The 20,026-nt window shown below is 57.3% G+C and overlaps 1 protein-coding gene across 1 annotated transcript in view; it reads left to right on the forward strand.

Annotated features, from left to right (window-relative positions):
* Positions 1-20,026, forward strand: part of st14 (ST14 transmembrane serine protease matriptase) — a 47,334-nt gene continuing 27,308 nt past the window's right edge. Inside the window, exons 1-9 of the mRNA XM_086004107.1 lie at positions 1-127; positions 871-1,036; positions 4,747-4,901; positions 5,923-5,993; positions 7,877-8,055; positions 9,552-9,587; positions 10,302-10,533; positions 12,910-13,049; positions 17,936-18,033. Coding sequence (XP_085860233.1) covers positions 874-1,036; positions 4,747-4,901; positions 5,923-5,993; positions 7,877-8,055; positions 9,552-9,587; positions 10,302-10,533; positions 12,910-13,049; positions 17,936-18,033 — 1,074 coding nt within the window. The 5' untranslated portion in view covers positions 1-127; positions 871-873. The remainder of the gene's footprint in view (positions 128-870; positions 1,037-4,746; positions 4,902-5,922; positions 5,994-7,876; positions 8,056-9,551; positions 9,588-10,301; positions 10,534-12,909; positions 13,050-17,935; positions 18,034-20,026) is intronic.

Here is a 20,026-nt window from a genome sequence, read left to right on the forward strand (position 1 = left end):
TGTTTTTCTGGTCTTGCTGCCTCACCACAGCAGGAGGGAGGAACTGGCGGAATGTGGAGTCGGAGCAGCAGCTCGTCCCAGAGTGAGCTCCGAACCAGCAGAGCTTCACCTGGCTGAAAACAAACCGGTATCTGTGTCTCTCCCCCTCCCCACTGTCTCTCCCCCTCCCCACTGTCTCTCCCCCCTCCCTCTGTCTCTCACTGGGGTACGGGTTCCTCACACACTGACTCTCACTGGGGTACGGGTTCCACACACACTGACTCTCACTGGGGTACGGGTTCCACACACACTGACTCTCACTGGGGTACGGGTTCCTCACACACTGACTCTCACTGGGGTACGGGTTCCACACACACTGACTCTCACTGGGGTACGGGTTCCACACACACTGACTCTCACTGGGGTACGGGTTCCACACACACTGACTCACTGGGGTACGGATTCCACACGCACTGACTCTCACTGGGGTACGGGTTCCACACACACTGACTCTCACTGGGGTACGGGTTCCTCACACACTGACTCTCACTGGGGTACGGGTTCCACACACACTGACTCTCACTGGGGTACGGGTTCCACACACACTGACTCTCACTGGGGTACGGGTTCCACACACACTGACTCTCACTGGGGTACGGGTTCCACACACACTGACTCTCACTGGGGTACGGGTTCCACACGCACTGACTCTCACTGGGGTACGGGTTCCACACGCACTGACTCTCACTGGGGTACGGGTTCCACACACACTGACTCTCACTGGGGTACGGGTTCCACACACACTGACTCTCACATGGGTACGGGTTTGTGAGTTGTGGTTCCTGACTCGGTTTCACGGCCACTGACCTTCGCGCTCTCTACTTCCTGCAGGCGATGAATGATGGACGGGTTCGGGAGACCTTCCTTCCTGTGTCAGCCTCAGGACCTGTGAAGAGACGCAGGAAGGGTTGCCGAGTGACAGGGGTCGTGGTGGCTGTGCTAGTGAGTCTAGCGATACTGGGCGCTGTGGCTGGAATTCTCTACTGGTATTTCACAGGTACGACCGGCTCCTCCATTGATCCTGCTCTTTAAACATGAGGCGTTTTGGTAAGAAGAACGAGGACAAGACATATATTATAAACTATATATATTAATGATCTAGACAAGGGAACTAGATGTAATGGCCTAGAAATTCAGTTGTTTGCGCCAGCCGCTAGCGCCTTAGGAGGAGGAGATGTGGGGCGCTAGGCGGCTAGCGGCCGGGCGCAGCGCGATCTGCGCCTCTCCCCAACTTCAATAAAGATTTAGCGGCGGCGCAAAGCCTTTGCGTGCGCTCAGCTGCGCGCGCAGATCCTGACGTCATTTCATCGTGCAACGCCCTTTGTGCGCCCCAAACCGGAAATTCAGTGGCGCCGGCCTATTGTGCGCCTGGCGCCCCTAGCGACTGGTAGAGGGGAACGGTTCCCAGTCGCTGCGGGGCGCGGGGGGCGCTAATTAAAGGGCACTCCTCCTGCAGTAGAAATGGCAGCCATTTTGCAAAACTCCTTCTTTGTGAGAGACGGATCTTTGGAGAGAGACAAAGGTAGAGAGCTTTCTGGTTTGGCTCAACACTCGCACAGGTACTTGTGGCTTCAGGCCACAGCTTTGCACTTGTCTTTAACTTCAGAGCCATAGCATTGACTGGAAACATGTAATGGGGGCTGCAATGGGTGCAAACGTTGGCCTTCTCCATTGCATTCAAAGGGCTCAGAGACGCCGTGAGAGAGTGGCAGTCAAACAAATCCACCCTCCCCCTTTAAGAGCTCACCGGCGCCAGGGTGTCTGCCGTCAATCAGCAACTTGCCGCACCTGCGCTGCGCCCGCCCTCGGGGGTATCGCCCCGGGCCGCCGGCTTAGCGCCTAATGATAGTCGTGCATCGCCTGTTTTAGCGCAGCAGCAACCTCTTGGGGCGATGCCACTGAATATCGGCGAAGATGGCGCGAAGTTGCGCCGGGTGCAAACTTTAGCGGCCGCCCGGCTGTAGCGCCCCAAACGTGGCTATACTGAATTTCTAGGCCAATATCTCCAAGTTTGCAGATGACACAAAGCTGGGTGGGCGTGTGTGCTGTGTGGAGGATGCCAAGAAACTCCAGGATGATTTGGACAGGTTGGGTGATTGGGCAGAAGCATGGCAGATGCAATATAACGTGGATAAATGTGAGGTTATCCACTTCGGTGGCAAAAACAGGAAGGCAGATTATTATCTGAATGGCAATAGATTGGGAGAAGGGGAAGTGCAACGAGACCTGGGTGTCCTTGTGCACCAGTCGCTGAAGGTAAGCATGCAGGTGCAGCAGGCGGTTAAGAAGGCAAATGGTATGTTGGCCTTCGTAGTGAGAGGGTTTGAGTACAGGAACAAGGATGTCTTGCTGCAGTTGTACAGGGCCTTGGTGAGACCACACCTTGAGTAGTGTGTGCAGTTTTGATCGCCTTATCTGAGGAAGGATGTTCTTGCCATGGAGGGAGTTCAGCGAAGATTCACCAGACTGATACCTGGGATGGCAGGAATGACGTATGAGGAGAGATTGGGTCGATTGGGCTTATACTCGCTGGAGTTTAGAAGAATGAGAGGGGATCTCATTGAAACTTATAAAATTCTGGCAGGACTGGACAGACTAGATGCAAAGAGCATGTTCCTGATGGTTGGGGAATCCAGAACCAGGGGTCACAGTCTAAGGATAAGGGGTAAGCCATTTAGGACAGAGATGAGGAGGAATTTCTTCACCCAGAGAGTGGTGAACCTGTGGAATTCTCTACCACAGAAGGCAGTAGAGGCCAATTCATTAAATATATTCAAGAAGGAGTTGGATATATTTCTTAAGGCTAAAGGGATCAAGGGATATGGGGAGAAGGCAGGGACAGGGTACTGAACTTGGTTGATCAGCCATGATCGCATTGAATGGCGGAGCAGGCTCGAGGGGCTGAATGGCCGACTCCTGCTCCTATCTTCTATGTTTCTATGTAAACTAAAGGTACCATTTGAAAGGGGGTGCAGGAACAGAGAGAGCTAGGGCTGTACGTACACAAATCTTTGAAGGTGGCAGGACAAGCTGGGAAGACTGTGCATAAAGCCTATGATCCCGTATGATTTTTTAATAGAGGCATTGAGTACGAAAGGTTAAGGAGGTTATGATGACCCTTTGTAAAACACTGGTTCGGTCTCAGCTGGCGCATTGTGTCCAATTCTGGGCACCGCACTTTAGGAAGGATGTGAAGGCCTTGGAGAGGGTGCGGAGGAGCTTTACCTGGGATGGCAGGAATGACGTATGAGGAGAGATTGGGTCGATCAGGCTTATATTCGCTAGAGTTTAGAAGAATGAGAGGGGACCTCATTGAAACTTATAAAATTCTAACAGGACTAGATGCAGGAAGGATGTTCCCGATGGTCGGGGAGTCCAGAACCAGGGGTCACAGTCTAAGGATAAGGGGTAAGCCATTTAGGACTGAGATGAAGCTGGGGTTGTTCTCCTTTAGAGCAGAGAAGGTTAAGGAGGAGATTGACCAGAATGGTACCAGGGATGAGGGTCTTCAGTGATGTGGAGAGACTGGAGAAGCTGGGGTTGTTCTCCTTAGAGCAGAGAAGGTTAAGGGGAGATTGACCAGAATGGTCCCAGGGATGAGGGACTTCAGTGATGTGGAGAGACTGGAGAAGCTGGGATTGTTCTCCTTAGAGCAGAGAAGGTTAAGGGGAGATTGACCAGAATGGTACCAGGGATGAGGGTCTTCAGTGATGTGGAGAGACTGGAGAAGCTGGGATTGTTCTCCTTAGAGCAGAGAAGGTTAAGGAGGAGATTGACCAGAATGGTACCAGGGATGAGGGTCTTCAGTGATGTGGAGAGACTGGAGAAGCTGGGGTTGTTCTCCTTAGAGCAGAGAAGGTTAAGAGGAGATTTAATGGAGGCGTTCAAAATCATGAGTGGTTTTGATGGAGTAAATAAGGAGAAACTGTTTCCAGTGGCAGGAGGGTCGGTAACCAGAGGACACAGATTGAAGATAATCGGTAAAAGAACCGGAGGGGGAGATGAGGAGATAAAAACAGAAAATGCTGGAAACACTCAGCAGGTCAGGCAGCATCTGTGGAGAGAGAAACAGAGTTAACGTTTCAGGTCGATGACCCTTCGTCAGAACTGGAACAAGTTGGAGATGGAACAGGTTTTTAAACAAGTGCGGGGGCAGGGAAAGGGGGGAGGGGTGGAAAGAACAAACGGGAAGGCCTGTGATAGGATAGAAAGCAGGAGAGATTGAGAGAGATTAAGAGATATTCAAAGCGAGAGGAGACGGTAATGGGACAGGTTCAGAAACAAAGGATGGCTCGAGATGAAGTGTGAATTGCGCTGGCAGGATGAAGGACAGCTGCCGTGTGGGAGAGGAGAACAGGAGGCACAAACAAAAAGTGTGGATTAAAAAACACTTGAGAATTTGTTTTTCTGCAGCGAGTTGTTGTGATCTGGAACGCGCTGCCTGAAAGGGCGGTGGGAGCAGATTCAATAGTAAGTTTCAAAAGGGGGAATTGGAGAAATACTTGAAGGGGAAAAATTCACAGGGTTGTGGGGAAAGAGCAGGGGGGAGTGGGGCTAATTGGAGAGCTCGTTCAAAGAGCCGGCACAGGAAGATGGGCCGAATGGCCTCCTCCTGTGCGCTGAGATTTTTATCTAACGGACTGCGAGCGATTTTCAGTCAAGTGATTCGGGTTTTCTCGCTCTCTGTTCCTGCCCTGACTCCTCTAGACTCGTCCAATGGGAAGGCAACGGAACGGCGGACTACGAATGCGGTGCGAGTCTACAGTGGGCACCTTTCGCTCTCCAATGTCCCGTACACCAGGGAGTTTGAGAACCCAGAGTCCGCAGAGTTCAAGGCCCTGGCACAGAAACTGGAACAAGTCGTGAGTGATGTTCCTCTCTTTCCCACCCCCCCCACAGCCGGTCACTCTCCCTCGTCCGTTTCCTCCGCGTTTCAAACGCTTCTTCACTTCCCTATTGATCTGATTCATCGCAGTTATAGAGTAATACAGCACAGAAAGAGGCCCTTCGGCCCATCGTGTTCGCGCCGGCCATCAAGCCCTGTCTATTCTAATCCCATTTTCCAGCACTTGGTCTGTAGCCTTGTATGCTATGGCGTTTCAAGTGCTCCTCTAAATGCTTCTTGAATGTTGTGAGGGTTCCTGCCTCTACCACCCTTTCAGGCAGTGAGTTCCACATTCCAACCACCCTCTGGGTGAAAAAGTTTTTCCTCAAATCCCCTCTAAACCTCCTGCACCTCACCTTGAATCTATGCCCCCTTGTTATTGACCCCTCTACTAAGGGGAAAAGTTCCTTTCTATCCACCCTATCTATGCCCCTCATAATTTTGTATACCTCAATCAGGCACCCCCCCCCTCAGCCTTCTCTGCTCCAAGGAAAACAACCTCAGCCTCGCTTCTCGCCATTTCGAAGATTCCCTGATCCATCTTCCGCGGGTCCAAGGCGGGTGACCTCGCACTGTCACCATACTGAACTCCATCTGTCACAGTTTTGCCCACTCACTGAATCTGCTTGTATTCCTCTCTACCTTCCCGCTCCAATCTGCACAGCCTACAGTGCCACTTAACTTAATGGCGTCTGCCAACTTGGATATATAACGCGCTGTTCCTTCAACCAAGTTACTAATATATATGGTGCGAGGGTCAGGCCCCTCAACAGATCCCTGGGGAACACCACTTGTAACATCCTGCCAGTCTCAGATAGTTCCCTCTGCTCCTACTCTCTGTCTCCCACCCCCCGCCGCCCCCCAAACAAGTATAAAGTCTACCTCCCATTCCAGGCATTCTCATTGTGTCTGTGTCTGTGTCTGTGTCTGTGTCTGTGTCTGTGAGATCGCCGGTCGGTAACGATGTGTGTGTAATGCTGTTGCGCTCCTTGTTGTAGATTAACTCCTCGTGTAAGACGGTGCCTGATCTCGCTCAGTATTTTGTGACATCCCGTGTGTTTGACTACAGGTAAGGCTTTGTCATTGGTGAGGGCGCACTGCACTGTCGGCGGGGGCAGTACTGAGGGAGCGCCGCACTGTCGGAGGGGCAGTACTGAGGGAGCGCTGCACTGTCGGAGGGGCAGTACAGAGGGAGCGCTGCACTGTCGGAGGGTCAGTACTGAGGGAGCGCCGCACTGTCGGAGGGCCAGTACTGAGGGAGCGCCGCACTGTCGGAGGGGCAGTACTGAGGGAGCGGCGCACTGTCGGAGGGGCAGTACTGAGGGAGCGCCGCACTGTCAGAGGGGCAGTACTGAGGGAGCGCCGCACTGTCGGAGGGGCAGTACTGAGGGAGCGCCGCACTGTCGGAGGGGCAGTACTGAGGGAGCGCCGCACTGTCAGAGGGGCAGTACTGAGGGAGCGCCGCACTGTCGGAGGGGCGGTACTGAGGGAGCGCCGCACTGTCGGAGGGGCAGTACTGAGGGAGCGCCGCACTGTCGGAGGGGCAGTACTGAGGGAGCGCTGCACTGTCAGAGGGGCAGTACTGAGGGAGCGCCGCACTGTCGGAGGGGCAGTACTGAGGGAGCGCCGCACTGTCGGAGGGGCAGTACTGAGGGAATGCCGCACTGTCGGAGGGGCAGTACTGAGGGAGCGCCGCACTGTCGGAGGGGCAGTACTGAGGGAGCGCCGCACTGTCGGAGGGGCAGTACTGAGGGAGCACTGCACTGTCGGAGGGGCAGTACTGAGGGAGCGACGCACTGTCGGAGGGGCAGTACTGAGGGAGCGACGCACTGTCGGAGGGGCAGTACAGAGGGAGCACTGCACTGTCGGAGGAGCAGTACTGAGGGAGCGCTGCACTGTCGGAGGGGCAGTACAGAGGGAGCACTGCACTGTCGGAGGGGGCTGTACTGAGGGAACGCTGCACTATCGGAGGGGGCTGTACTGAGGGAGCGCTGCACTGTCGGAGGGGCAGTACTGAGGGAGCGCTGCACTTTCGGAGGGGCAGTACAGAGGGAGCACTGCACTGTCGGAGGGGGCTGTACTGAGGGAACGCTGCACTGTCGGAGGGGGCTGTACTGAGGGAACGCTGCACTGTCGGAGGGGCAGTACTGAGGGAGCGCTGCACTGTCGGAGGGGCAGTACTGAGGGAACGCCGCACTGTCGGAGGGGCAGTACTGAGGGAGCGCCGCACTGTCGGAGGGGCAGTACTGAGGGAGCGCCGCACTGTCGGAGGGGCAGTACTGAGGGAGCGCCGCACTGTCGGAGGGGCAGTACTGAGGGAGCGCCGCACTGTCGGAGGGGCAGTACTGAGGGAGCGCCGCACTGTCGGAGGGGCAGTACTGAGGGAGAGCCGCACTGTCGGAGGGGCAGTACTGAGGGAGAGCCGCACTGTCGGAGGGGCAGTACTGAGGGAGTGCTGCACTGTCGGAGGGTCAGTACTGAGGGAGCGCCGCACTGTCGGAGGGGCAGTACTGAGGGAGAGCCGCACGGTCGGAGGGGCAGTACTGAGGGAGCGCCGCACTGTCGGAGGGGCAGTACTGAGGGAGCGCCGCACTGTCGGAGATGGCGTCTTTCGGATGAGACGTTAAACCGAGTCTGCTCTCTCAGGTGGACATAAAAGATCCCACGGCCACTATTGGAAGAAGAGCAGGGGGGAAGTTCTCCCCGGTGTCCTGGGGCCAATATTTATCCCTCAACCAACATCACTAAAACAGATGATCTGGGTCATTATCACATTGCTGTTTGTGGGAGCTTGCTGTGCGCAAATTGGCAGCTGCGTTTCCTACATTACAACAGTGAGCACACTTCAAAAACAGTACTTCATTGGCTGTGAAGCGCTTTGGGACGTCCTGAGGTGGGGAAAGGTGCTGGAGAAATGGGAGTAATGCCCTGATGTGTCCCTCCGCCCCTCAGTAACGGAGCCAACCTGATGGTGTACTACTTCACTCGATTCGTTATTCCGCCCGAGAATTCCGAGGTGCTCCCCATGTTCACAGATGGCGCACTGACCGGCACATTACGTAGAACCATCCGGAACGAGGGCCGATCGCTGGGGCTCGAAGACATCACGATCACATCAGTGACCTCCTCGCGTGAGTATCCAGACCGCGATCGATCGGCCACAGTTTCCCCCGGGACTCCTCTCCCCGCCCTAGCCCTCTCACTGGGGTACGGGTTCCACACACACTGACTCTCACTGGGGTACGGGTTCCACACACACTGACTCTCACTGGGGTACGGGTTCCACACACACTGACTCTCACTGGGGTACGGGTTCCACACACACTGACTCTCACTGGGGTACGGGACCCAAAGACACTGACTCTCACTGGGGTACGGGTTCCACACACACTGACTCTCACTGGGGTACGGGTTCCACACACACTGACTCTCACTGGGGTACGGGTTCCACACACACTGACTCTCACTGGGGCACGGGTTCCACACACACTGACTCTCACTGGGGTACGGGTTCCACACACACTGACTCTCACTGGGGTACGGGTTCCACACACACTGACTCTCACTGGGGTACGGGTTCCACACACACTGACTCTCACTGGGGTACGGGTTCCACACACACTGACTCTCACTGGGGCACGGGTTCCACACACACTGACTCTCACTGGGGTACGGGTTCCACACACACTGACTCTCACTGGGGTACGGGTTCCACACACACTGACTCTCACTGGGGTACGGGTTCCACACACACTGACTCTCACTGGGGCACGGGTTCCACACACACTGACTCTCACTGGGGTACGGGTTCCACACACACTGACTCTCACTGGGGTACGGGTTCCACACACACTGACTCTCACTGGGGTACGGGTTCCACACACACTGACTCTCACTGGGGTACGGGTTCCACACACACTGACACTCACTGGGGTACGGGTTCCACACACACTGACTCTCACTGGGGTACGGGTTCCACACACACTGACTCTCACTGGGGTACGGGTTCCACACACACTGACTCTCACTGGGGTACGGGTTCCACACACACTGACTCTCACTGGGGTACTGGTTCCACACACACTGACACTCACTGGGGTACGGGTTCCACGCACACTGACTCTCACTGGGGTACGGGTTCCACACACACTGACTCTCACTGGGGTACGGGTTCCACGCACACCGACTCTCACTGGGGTACGGGTTCCACGCACACCGACTCTCACTGGGGTACGGGTTCCACGCACACCGACTCTCACTGGGGTACGGGTTCCACGCACACCGACTCTCACTGGGGTACGGGTTCCACACACACTGACTCTCACTGGGGTACGGGTTCCACACACACTGACTCTCACTGGGGTACGGGTTCCTCACACACTGACTCTCACTGGGGTACGGGTTCCACACACACTGACTCTCACTGGGGTACGGGTTCCACACACACTGACTCTCACTGGGGTACGGGTTCCGCACACACTGACTCTCACTGGGGTACGGGTCCCACACACACTGACTCTCACTGGGCTCTGGATATTGCATTCCTGCTCCCTGTGTTACTGTTTGTTTATTATTGATGTGCTTTCTCTGGGCTGTGTTGAACACAATCTCTCTTTCCTTTGCACAGTTGCTAACCCTGACCTCGTGATGGCTCCTGAAGAGCGTAAGTAATTCCCTCTCGCTCCCAGCCTCTCGCTCCCAGCCTCGCGCTCCCAGCCCCTCGCTCCCAGCCCCTCGCTCCCAGCCTCGCGCTCCCAGCCCCTCGCTCCCAGCCCCTCGCTCCCAGCCCCTCGCTCCCAGCCCCTCGCTCCCAGCCCCTCGCTCCCAGCCCCTCGCTCCCCCTGTCTCGCTCCCCCTGTCTCGCTCCCCCTGTCTCGCGCCCCCCCCCCCTGTCTCGCGCCCCCCCCCCGTCTCGCGCCCCCCCCTGTCTCTCCCCCCCCTGTCTCGCGCTCTCCCCCCCCTGTCTCGCGCTCTCCCCCCCCTGTCTCGCGCTCTCCCCCCCCTGTCTCGCGCTCTCCCCCCCCTGTCTCGCGCTCTCCCCCCCCTGTCTCGTGCTCTCCCCCCCTGTCTCGCGCTCTCCCCCCCCTGTCTCGCGCTCTCCCCCCCCTGTCTCGCGCTCTCCCCCCCTGTCTCGCGCTCTCCCCCCCTGTCTCGCGCTCTCCCCCCCCTGTCTCGCGCTCTCCCCCCCCCCGTCTCGCGCTCTCCCCCCCCGTCTCGCGCTCTCCCCCCCCGTCTCGCGCTCTCCCCCCCCCGTCTCGCGCTCTCCCCCCCCCGTCTCGCGCTCTCCCCCCCCCCCCCCCGTCTCGCGCTCTCCCCCCCCCCCCCCCCCCGTCTCGCGCTCTCCCCCCGCTCTGATTGCCGTGTTGTATTTCCGTAGGGGATTGTTACTACACTTTCCATGCCAATGACACTGAGTCGAGGTTCATGTCGCCGGGGTTTAACAGTGCCGGATACCCCAATAACATCCACTGTCAGTGGGTGCTGCGGGCGGAGAGACAGAATGTCATCTACCTCGAGTTCCTCGACTTCAACACTGACGATGACTGTGGCAATGACTTCGTAATGGTCCATGATTCGCTGAGCCCAGCCCAGGATGATGTCATCACCAAGTGAGCCCCTCACCCATGATCCGTATCTAACCCGTGCTGTACCTGTCCTGGGAGTGTTTGATGGGACAGTGTAGAGGGAGCTTTACTCTGTATCTAACCCCATGCTGTACCTGCCCTGGGAGTGTTTGATGGGACAGTGTAGAGGGAGCTTTACTCTGTATCTAACCCCATGCTGTACCTGTCCTGGGAGTGTTTGATGGGACAGTGTAGAGGGAGCTTTACTCTGTATCTAACCCGTGCTGTACCTGTCCTGGGAGTGTTTGATGGGACAGTGTAGAGGGAGCTTTACTCTGTATCTAACCCGTGCTGTACCTGCCCTGGGAGTGTTTGATGGGACAGTGTAGAGGGAGCTTTACTCTGTATCTAACCCCGTGCTGTACCTGTCCTGGGAGTGTTTGATGGGACAGTGTAGAGGGAGCTTTACTCTGTATCTAACCCGTGCTGTACCTGCCCTGGGAGTGTTTGATGGGACAGTGTAGAGGGAGCTTTACTCTGTATCTAACCCGTGCTGTACCTGCCCTGGGAGTGTTTGATGGGACAGTGTAGAGGGAGCATTACTCTGTATCTAACCCGTGCTGTACCTGCCCTGGGAGTGTTTGATGGGACTGTGTAGAGGGAGCTTTACTCTGTATCTAACCCGTGCTGTACCTGCCCTGGGAGTGTTTGATGGGACAGTGTAGAGGGAGCTTTACTCTGTATCTAACCCCATGCTGTACCTGCCCTGGGAGTGTTTGATGGGACAGTGTAGAGGGAGCTTTACTCTGTATCTAACCCGTGCTGTACCTGCCCTGGGAGTGTTTGATGGGACAGTGTAGAGGGAGCTTTACTCTGTATCTAACCCGTGCTGTACCTGCCCTGGGAGTGTTTGATGGGACAGTGTAGAGGGAGCTTTACTCTGTATCTAACCCGTGCTGTACCTGCCCTGGGAGTGGTTGATGGGACAGTGTAGAGGGAGCTTTACTCTGTATCTAACCCCGAGCTGTACCTGCCCTGGGAGTGTTTGATGGGACAGTGTAGAGGGAGCTTTACTCTGTATCTAACCCGTGCTGTACCTGCCCTGGGAGTGTTTGATGGGACAGTGTAGAGGGAGCTTTACTCTGTATCTAACCCCATGCTGTACCTGTCCTGGGAGTGTTTGATGGGACAGTGTAGAGGGAGCTTTACTCTGTATCTAACCCCGTGCTGTACCTGCCCTGGGAGTGTTTGATGGGACAGTGTAGAGGGAGCTTTACTCTGTATCTAACCCGTGCTGTACCTGCCCTGGGAGTGTTTGATGGGACAGTGTAGAGGGAGCTTTACACTGTATCTAACCCGTGCTGTACCTGCCCTGGGAGTGTTTGATGGGACAGTGTAGAGGGAGCTTTACTCTGTATCTAACCCGTGCTGTACCTGCCCTGGGAGTGTTTGATGGGACAGTGTAGAGGGAGCTTTACTCTGTATCTAACCCGTGATGTACCTGTCCTGGGAGTGTTTGATGGGACAGTGTAGAGGGAGCTTTACTCTGTATCTAACCCGTGCTGTACCTGCCCTGGGAGTGTTTGATGGGACAGTGTAGAGGGAGCTTTACTCTGTATCTAACCCGTGCTGTACCTGCCCTGGGAGTGTTTGATGGGACAGTGTAGAGGGAGCTTTACTCTGTATCTAACCCGTGCTGTACCTGCCCTGTGAGTGTTTGATGGGACAGTGTAGAGGGAGCTTTACTCTGTATCTAACCCGTGCTGTACCTGCCCTGGGAGTGTTTGATGGGACAGTGTAGAGGGAGCTTTACTCTGTATCTATCCCATACCGTACCTGCCCTGGGAGTGTTTGATGGGACAGTGTAGAGGGAGCTTTACTCTGTATCTAACCCGTGCTGTACCTGCCCTGGGAGTGTTTGATGGGACAGTGTAGAGGGAGCTTTACACTGTATCTAACCCGTGCTGTACCTGCCCTGGGAGTGTTTGATGGGACAGTGTAGAGGGAGCTTTACTCTGTATCTAACCCGTGCTGTACCTGCCCTGGGAGTGTTTGATGGGACAGTGTAGACGGAGCTTTACTCTGTATCTAACCCATGCTGTACCTGCCCTGGGAGTGTTTGATGGGACAGTGTAGACGGAGCTTTACTCTGTATCTAACCCGTGCTGTACCTGTCCCGGGAGTGTTTGATGGGACAGTGTAGAGGGAGCTTTACTCTGTATCTAACCCCGTGCTGTACCAGCCCTGGGAGTGTTTGACGCTAACTTTGGGTGCATTGTGTGTCTGTGTGTCTCTCGCTCTCTCTCTCTCTCTGTGTGTCTCTCGTTCTCTCTCTCTCTCTCTCTCTCTCTGTGTGTCTCTCGCTCTCTCTCTCTCTCTGTGTGTCTCTCGCTCTCACACACTCTTTCCCCTCTCATGCAGGAAGTGTGGGAAACGCCCGTCCAAAAACCACCTGGCCGTGCTGTCCTCGGACAACGTGATGCTGGTCACTTTGCTGAGCGATTCGAATGAGCGCTACAAAGGAATCTCCGCTGCCTTCAGCCAGCGTCCCAAACTGACAGGTGTGTTCGTCAGCTCGGCCTTTAATGAGAGTTAGCTCAGCAGGTCCATCGGCCGAGCCTGTAAAGATACTGCGGTTGAAATGGTTCCTTTTCCTGCTGTGTGTCCCACATCTGAGGATGGAGGTATTGGTCTTTGAGGTCAGCTGTGGCTCAGTGGACCGCATTCTCGCCTCTGAGTCAGAAGGTTGTGGGTTCAAGTCCCACTCCAGAGACTTGAGCACAAAATCTGGCCTGATATTCCTGTTCCAGTACTGAGGGAGCGCCGCACTGTCAGAGCGGCAGTACTGAGGGAGCGCCGCACTGTCGGAGGGGCAGTACTGAGGGAGCGCCGCACTGTCGGAGGGGCAGTACTGAGGGAGCGCCGCACTGTCGGAGGGGCAGTACTGAGGGAGCGCCGCACTGTCGGAGGGTCAGTACTGAGGGAGCGCTGCACTGTCGGAGGGGCAGTACTGAGGGAGCGCCGCACTGTCGGAGGGGCAGTACTGAGGGAGCGCTGCACTGTCGGAGGGGCAGTACTGAGGGAGCTCCGCACTGTCGGAGGGGCAGTACTGAGGGAGCGCCGCACTGTCGGAGGGGCAGTACTGAGGGAGCGCTGCACTGTCGGAGGGGCAGTACTGAGGGAGCGCCGCACTGTCGGAGGGTCGGTACTGAGGGAGCGCCGCACTGTCGGAGGGTCAGTACTGAGGGAGCGCCGCACTGTCGGAGGGGCAGTACTGAGGGAGCGCCTCACTGTCGGAGGGTCGGTACTGAGGGAGCGCCGCACTGTCGGAGGGTCAGTACTGAGGGAGCGCCGCACTGTCGGAGGGGCAGTACTGAGGGAGCGCTGCACTGTCGGAGGGGCAGTACTGAGGGAGCGCCGCACTGTTGGAGGGGCAGTACTGAGGGAGCGCCGCACTGTCGGAGGGGCAGTACTGAGGGAGCGCCGCACTGTCGGAGGGGCAGTACTGAGGGAGCTCCACACTGTCGGAGGGGCAGTACTGAGGGAGCGCCGCACTGTCGGAGGGGCAGTACTGAGGGAGCGCCGCACTGTCGGAGGGGCAGTACTGAGGGAGCGCCGCACTGTCGGAGGGTCAGTACTGAGGGAGCACTGCACTGTCGGAGGGGCCGTACTGAGGGAGCGCCGCACTGTCGGAGGGTCAGTACTGAGGGAGCACTGCACTGTCGGAGGGGCCGTACTGAGGGAGCGCCGCACTGTCGGGGGGCTGTACTGAGGGAGCGCCGCACTGTCGGAGGGGCAGTACTGAGGGAGCGCCGCACTGTCGGAGGGGCTGTACTGAGGGAGCGCCGCACTGTCGGAGGGGCTGTACTGAGGGAGCGCCGCACTGTCGGAGGGGCAGTACTGAGGGAGCTCCACACTGTCGGAGGGGCAGTACTGAGGGAGCGCCGCACTGTCGGAGGGTCAGTACTGAGGGAGCACTGCACTGTCGGAGGGTCAGTACTGAGGGAGCACTGCACTGTCGGAGGGGCCGTACTGAGGGAGCGCCGCACTGTCGGGGGGCTGTACTGAGGGAGCGCCGCACTGTCGGAGGGGCAGTACTGAGGGAGCGCCGCACTGTCGGAGGGGCTGTACTGAGGGAGCGCCGCACTGTCGGAGGGGCTGTACTGAGGGAGCGCCGCACTGTCGGAGGGGCAGTACTGAGGGAGCGCCGCACTGTCGGAGGGGCTGTACTGAGGGAGCGCCGCACTGTCGGGGGGGCAGTACTGAGGGAGCGCCGCACTGTCGGAGGGGCAGTACTGAGGGAGCGCCGCACTGTCGGAGGGGCAGTACTGAGGGAGCGCCGCACTGTCGGAGGGGCAGTACTGAGGGAGCGCCGCACTGTCGGAGGGGCAGTACTGAGGGAGCACTGCACTGTCGGAGGGGCGGTACTGAGGGAGCGCCGCACTGTCGGAGGGTCAGTACTGAGGGAGCACTGCACTGTCGGAGGGGCAGTACTGAGGGAACGCCGCACTGTCGGAGGGGCAGTACTGAGGGAGCGCCGCACTGTCGGAGGGGCAGTACTGAGGGAGCGCCGCACTGTCGGAGGGGCGATACTGAGGGAGCGCCGCACTGTCGGAGGGGCAGTACTGAGGGAGTGCCGCACTGTCGGAGGGGCAGTACTGAGGGAGCGCCGCACTGTCGGAGGGGCAGTACTGAGGGAGCGCCGCACTGTCGGAGGGGCAGTACTGAGGGAGCGCCGCACTGTCGGAGGGGCCGTACTGAGGGAGCGCCGCACTGTCGGAGGGTCAGTACTGAGGGAGCACTGCACTGTCGGAGGGGCCGTACTGAGGGAGCGCCGCACTGTCGGGGGGCTGTACTGAGGGAGCGCCGCACTGTCGGAGGGGCAGTACTGAGGGAGCGCCGCACTGTCGGAGGGGCTGTACTGAGGGAGCGCCGCACTGTCGGAGGGGCAGTACTGAGGGAGCTCCACACTGTCGGAGGGGCAGTACTGAGGGAGCGCCGCACTGTCGGAGGGTCAGTACTGAGGGAGCACTGCACTGTCGGAGGGTCAGTACTGAGGGAGCACTGCACTGTCGGAGGGGCCGTACTGAGGGAGCGCCGCACTGTCGGGGGGCTGTACTGAGGGAGCGCCGCACTGTCGGAGGGGCAGTACTGAGGGAGCGCCGCACTGTCGGAGGGGCTGTACTGAGGGAGCGCCGCACTGTCGGAGGGGCTGTACTGAGGGAGCGCCGCACTGTCGGAGGGGCAGTACTGAGGGAGCGCCGCACTGTCGGAGGGGCTGTACTGAGGGAGCGCCGCACTGTCGGGGGGGCAGTACTGAGGGAGCGCCGCACTGTCGGAGGGGCAGTACTGAGGGAGCGCCGCACTGTCGGAGGGGCAGTACTGAGGGAGCGCCGCACTGTCGGAGGGGCAGTACTGAGGGAGCGCCGCACTGTCGGAGGGGCAGTACTGAGGGAGCACTGCACTGTCGGAGGGGCGGTACTGAGGGAGCGCCGCACTGTCGGAGGGTCAGTACTGAGGGAGCACTGCACTGTCGGAGGGGCAGTACTGAGGGAACGCCGCACTGTCGGAGGGGCAGTACTGAGGGAGCGCCGCACTGTCGGAGGGGCAGTACTGAGGGAGCGCCGCACTGTCGGAGGGGCGATACTGAGGGAGCGCCGCACTGTCGGAGGGGCAGTACTGAGGGAGCGCCGCACTGTCGGAGGGGCAGTACTGAGGGAGCGCCGCACTGTCGGAGGGGCAGTGCTGAGGGAGCGCTGCACTGTCGGAGGGGCAGTACTGAGGGAGCGCCGCACTGTCGGAGGGGCGGTACTGAGGGAGCGCCGCACTGTCGGAGGGTCAGTACTGAGGGAGCGCCGCACTGTCGGAGGGGCAGTACTGAGGGAGTGCCGCACTGTCGGAGGGGCAGTACTGAGGGAGCGCCGCACTGTCGGAGGGGCAGTACTGAGGGAGCGCCGCACTGTAGGAGGGGCAGTACTGAGGGAGCGCTGCACTGTCGGAGGGGCAGTACTGAGGGAGTGCCGCACTGTCGGAGGGGCAGTACTGAGGGAGCGCCGCACTGTCGGAGGGGCAGTACTGAGGGAGTGCCGCACTGTCGGAGGGGCAGTACTGAAGGAGGGCCGCACTGTCGGAGGGGCAGTACTGAGGGAGCCCCGCACTGTCGGAAGGGCAGTACTGAGGGAGCTCCGCACTGTCGGAGGGGCAGTACTGAGGGAGCTCCGCACTGTCTGATAGTGCAGCGCTCCCTCAGTACTGCCCATCGGAGGGGCAGTACTGAGGGAGCGCTGCACTGTCGGAGGGGCAGTACTGAGGGAGCGCTGCACTGTCGGAGGGGCAGTACTGAGGGAGCTCCGCACTGTCTGATAGTGCAGCGCTCCCTCAGTACTGCCCATCGGAGGGGCAGTACTGAGGGAGCTCCGCACTGTCAGAGCGGCAGTACTGAGGGAGCGCCGCACTGTCGGAGGGGCAGTACTGAGGGAGCGCTGCACTGTCGGAGGGGCAGTACTGAGGGAGAGCTGCACTGTCGGAGGGGCAGTACTGAGGGAGAGCTGCACTGTTGGTGGGGCAGTACTGAGGGAGCGCTGCACTGTCGGAGGTGGCGTCTTTCGGATGAGACGTTAAACCGAGGCCCTGTCTGCTCTCTCAGGTGGACGTAAAAGATCCCACGGCCACTATTTCCTGGGGCCAATATTTATCCCACAACCAACATCACTAAAACAGCTGATCATGGCTCACTATCACATTGCTGTGTGTGGGAGCTTGCTGTGTGTGGGAGCTTGCTGTGCGCAAATTGGCTGCCGTGTTTCCTACATTACAACAGTGATCACAGTTACAAAAAAGTACTTAATTGGCTGTGAAGCACTTTGGGACGTCCTGAGGTGGTGAAAGGCGATGTAGGGATGTGCGTCGTTCTTTCTTCGGAGGGAGTGCAGCGTAGGTTTACCAGAATGATAGCAGGACTCCAAGGGTTAAGTTACGAGGGGAGATTACACAAACTAGGGTCATACTCCCTGGAATTTAGCAGGTTAAGGGGTGATCTGATTGAAGTTTTGATGCTATTATGGGGAACTGATAGAGTAGATAGAGAGAAACTATTTCTGCTGGTTGGGGAGTCTAGGGCTAGGGGGCAGAGTCTAAAAATTAGAGCCAGACCTCGCGGGAGTGAAGTTGGGAAACACTTCGACACACAAAGCGTGGTAGAAGTTTGGAACTCTCTTCCGCAAACGGCAATCGATGCTTGGGTCAATTGTTAATTTTAAATCACAGATTGACAGCTTTCTGTTAACGAAAGGCATTGAGGGATACGGGGCAAAGGCGTGTGGATGGAGTTCGGTCGCAGATCAGCCACGACCTCACTGAACGACGGAACAGGCACGAGGGGCGGAATGGCCTCCTCCTGTTCCTATAATTTTCTCTCCAGTCACTCTGCAATGTTTCCTTGTTCTAGAGTGTGGAGGTACCCTGACTGCACTCGCTGGAAATTTCACCACTCCGTATTACCCGGCATTCTACCCGCCCAACATAGACTGCACCTGGGACATCAAGGTAAGGCTTGGAGCCGAGGTGGCCCATTCCCGGGATCATCGCAGGCAGGCGAGGTCGCAGAACGGCCCTGATTCTAAAATAAAAACAGAAAATGCTGGAGACACTCAGCAGGTCAGGCAGCACCTGTGGAGAGAGAAACAGATTGAACGTTTCAGGTTGATGACCTTTGGTCAGAACCTGGGGAAAAAGCTGGAGATGGAACAGATTGTTAAGCAAGTGTCGGGGCAGGGAACTGGGGGGAGGGGGAGGAAAGAGCAAAAGGCTGGAAGGCAGGAGAGATTCAGAGACAAAAGGGATGATGGTGCGGGGCAAAAGGAGATGGGAAACATAGAAACATAGAAGATAGGAGCAGGAGTAGGCCATTCGGCCCCTTGAGCCTGCTCCGCCATTCAATGCGATCATGGCTGATCATCCAAATTCAGTACCCTGTCCCTGCCTTCTCCCCATGTCCCTTGATCCCTTTAGCCTTAAGAAATATATCCAACTCCTTGAATATATTTAATGAATTGGCCTCAACTGCCTTCTATGGTAGAGAATTCCACAGGTTCACCACTCTCTGGGTGAAGAAATTCCTCCTCATCTCAGTCCTAAATGGCTTACCCCTTATCCTTAGACTGTGACCCCTGGTTCTAGACTCCCCCGCCATCGGGAACATCCTTCCTGCATCTAGTCTGTCCAGTCCTGTCAGAATTTTATAAGTTTCAATGAGATCCCCTCTCATTCTTCTAAACTCCAGCGAGTATAAGCCCAATCGACCCAATCTCTCCTCATACATCATTCCTGCCATCCCAGGTATCAGCCTGGTGAATCTTCGCTGCACTCCCTCCACGGCAAGAACATCCTTCCTCAGATAGGGCGACCAAAGCTACACACAATACTCAAGGTGTGGTCTCACCAAGGGACAAGTTAAGAAACAAAAGATGACTCTAGATGAAGTGTAAATGGCGATGGCAGAACAAAAGACAGCTGCCATGAGAGAGGAAAAAAAATGGATAAAGAAGATCGGGGCAGAGGTTATGGTCTGAAATAGATGAACTCGATGTTGAGTCCAGAGAGGCTGTAAAGTGCCTAATCGAAAGGTGAGGTGCTGTTCCTCGAGCTTACGCTGAGCTTCATTGGAACAGTGTAAGAGGCCGAGGACGGTGAGGTCCGAGTGGGAGTGGGGCGGTGAATTAAAGTGACAGGTGACCGGAAGCTCGGGGTCCCCCTCACGGACTGAACGGAGGTGTTCCGCAAAGTGGTCACCCAATCTGCATTTGGTCTCCCCAGTGTAGAGGAGACCGCATTGTGAGCAGTGAATACAGTGTACAGAATCCTGCAAATCTATTGGCAGGATAGGCGCACCAACGTCAGTGTTCTTGCTCAGGCCAACATACCCAGCATCAAAGCTTTGACCACGCTCGATCAGCTCCGATGGACGGGTCACATTGTCCGCATGCCCGATACAAGACTCCCAAAACAAGCGCTCTACTCGGAGCTCCGACACAGCAAGAGAGCCCCAGGTGGGCAGAGGAAACGCTTCAAGGACACCCTTGCAAAAAGTGCAACATCCCCACTGACACCTGGGAATCCCTGGCCCAAGACCGCACAAAGTGGAGGAGAAGCATCCGGGAAGGTGCCGAACATCTCGAGTCTCTTCGCCGGGAGCAAGCGGAAGCCAAGCGCAGGCAGCGCAAGGAGCGCACGTCAACCCAAGCACCCCACCCACCCGCCCCTTCAACCACCGTCTGCCCCCACCTGTGACAGAGACTGTCGGTCCCGCATTGGACTCATCAGTCACCTGGGAACTCATTGTTAGTGTGGAAGCAAGTCATCCTCGGTTCCGAGGGACTGCCTAAGAAGTAAGAAGAAGATACTAAATTGCAAGAAGTGATTTGAAGGCCCTGATTCCAAGTCTTGTTTCAGGGGCTTTGTACTATAAGTTACCACATAGCACACTCATGATTGAGGTCAGTCAGCGCATGTGGAGCCAGGGGACAAGTGGCAGAATGGA

The sequence above is a fragment of the Somniosus microcephalus genome, chromosome 12, assembly GCF_052327205.1.
Source record: "Somniosus microcephalus isolate GS21.2 chromosome 12, FLI_Smic_1.0, whole genome shotgun sequence".
NCBI classification, from domain to species: Eukaryota; Metazoa; Chordata; class Chondrichthyes; order Squaliformes; family Somniosidae; genus Somniosus; species Somniosus microcephalus.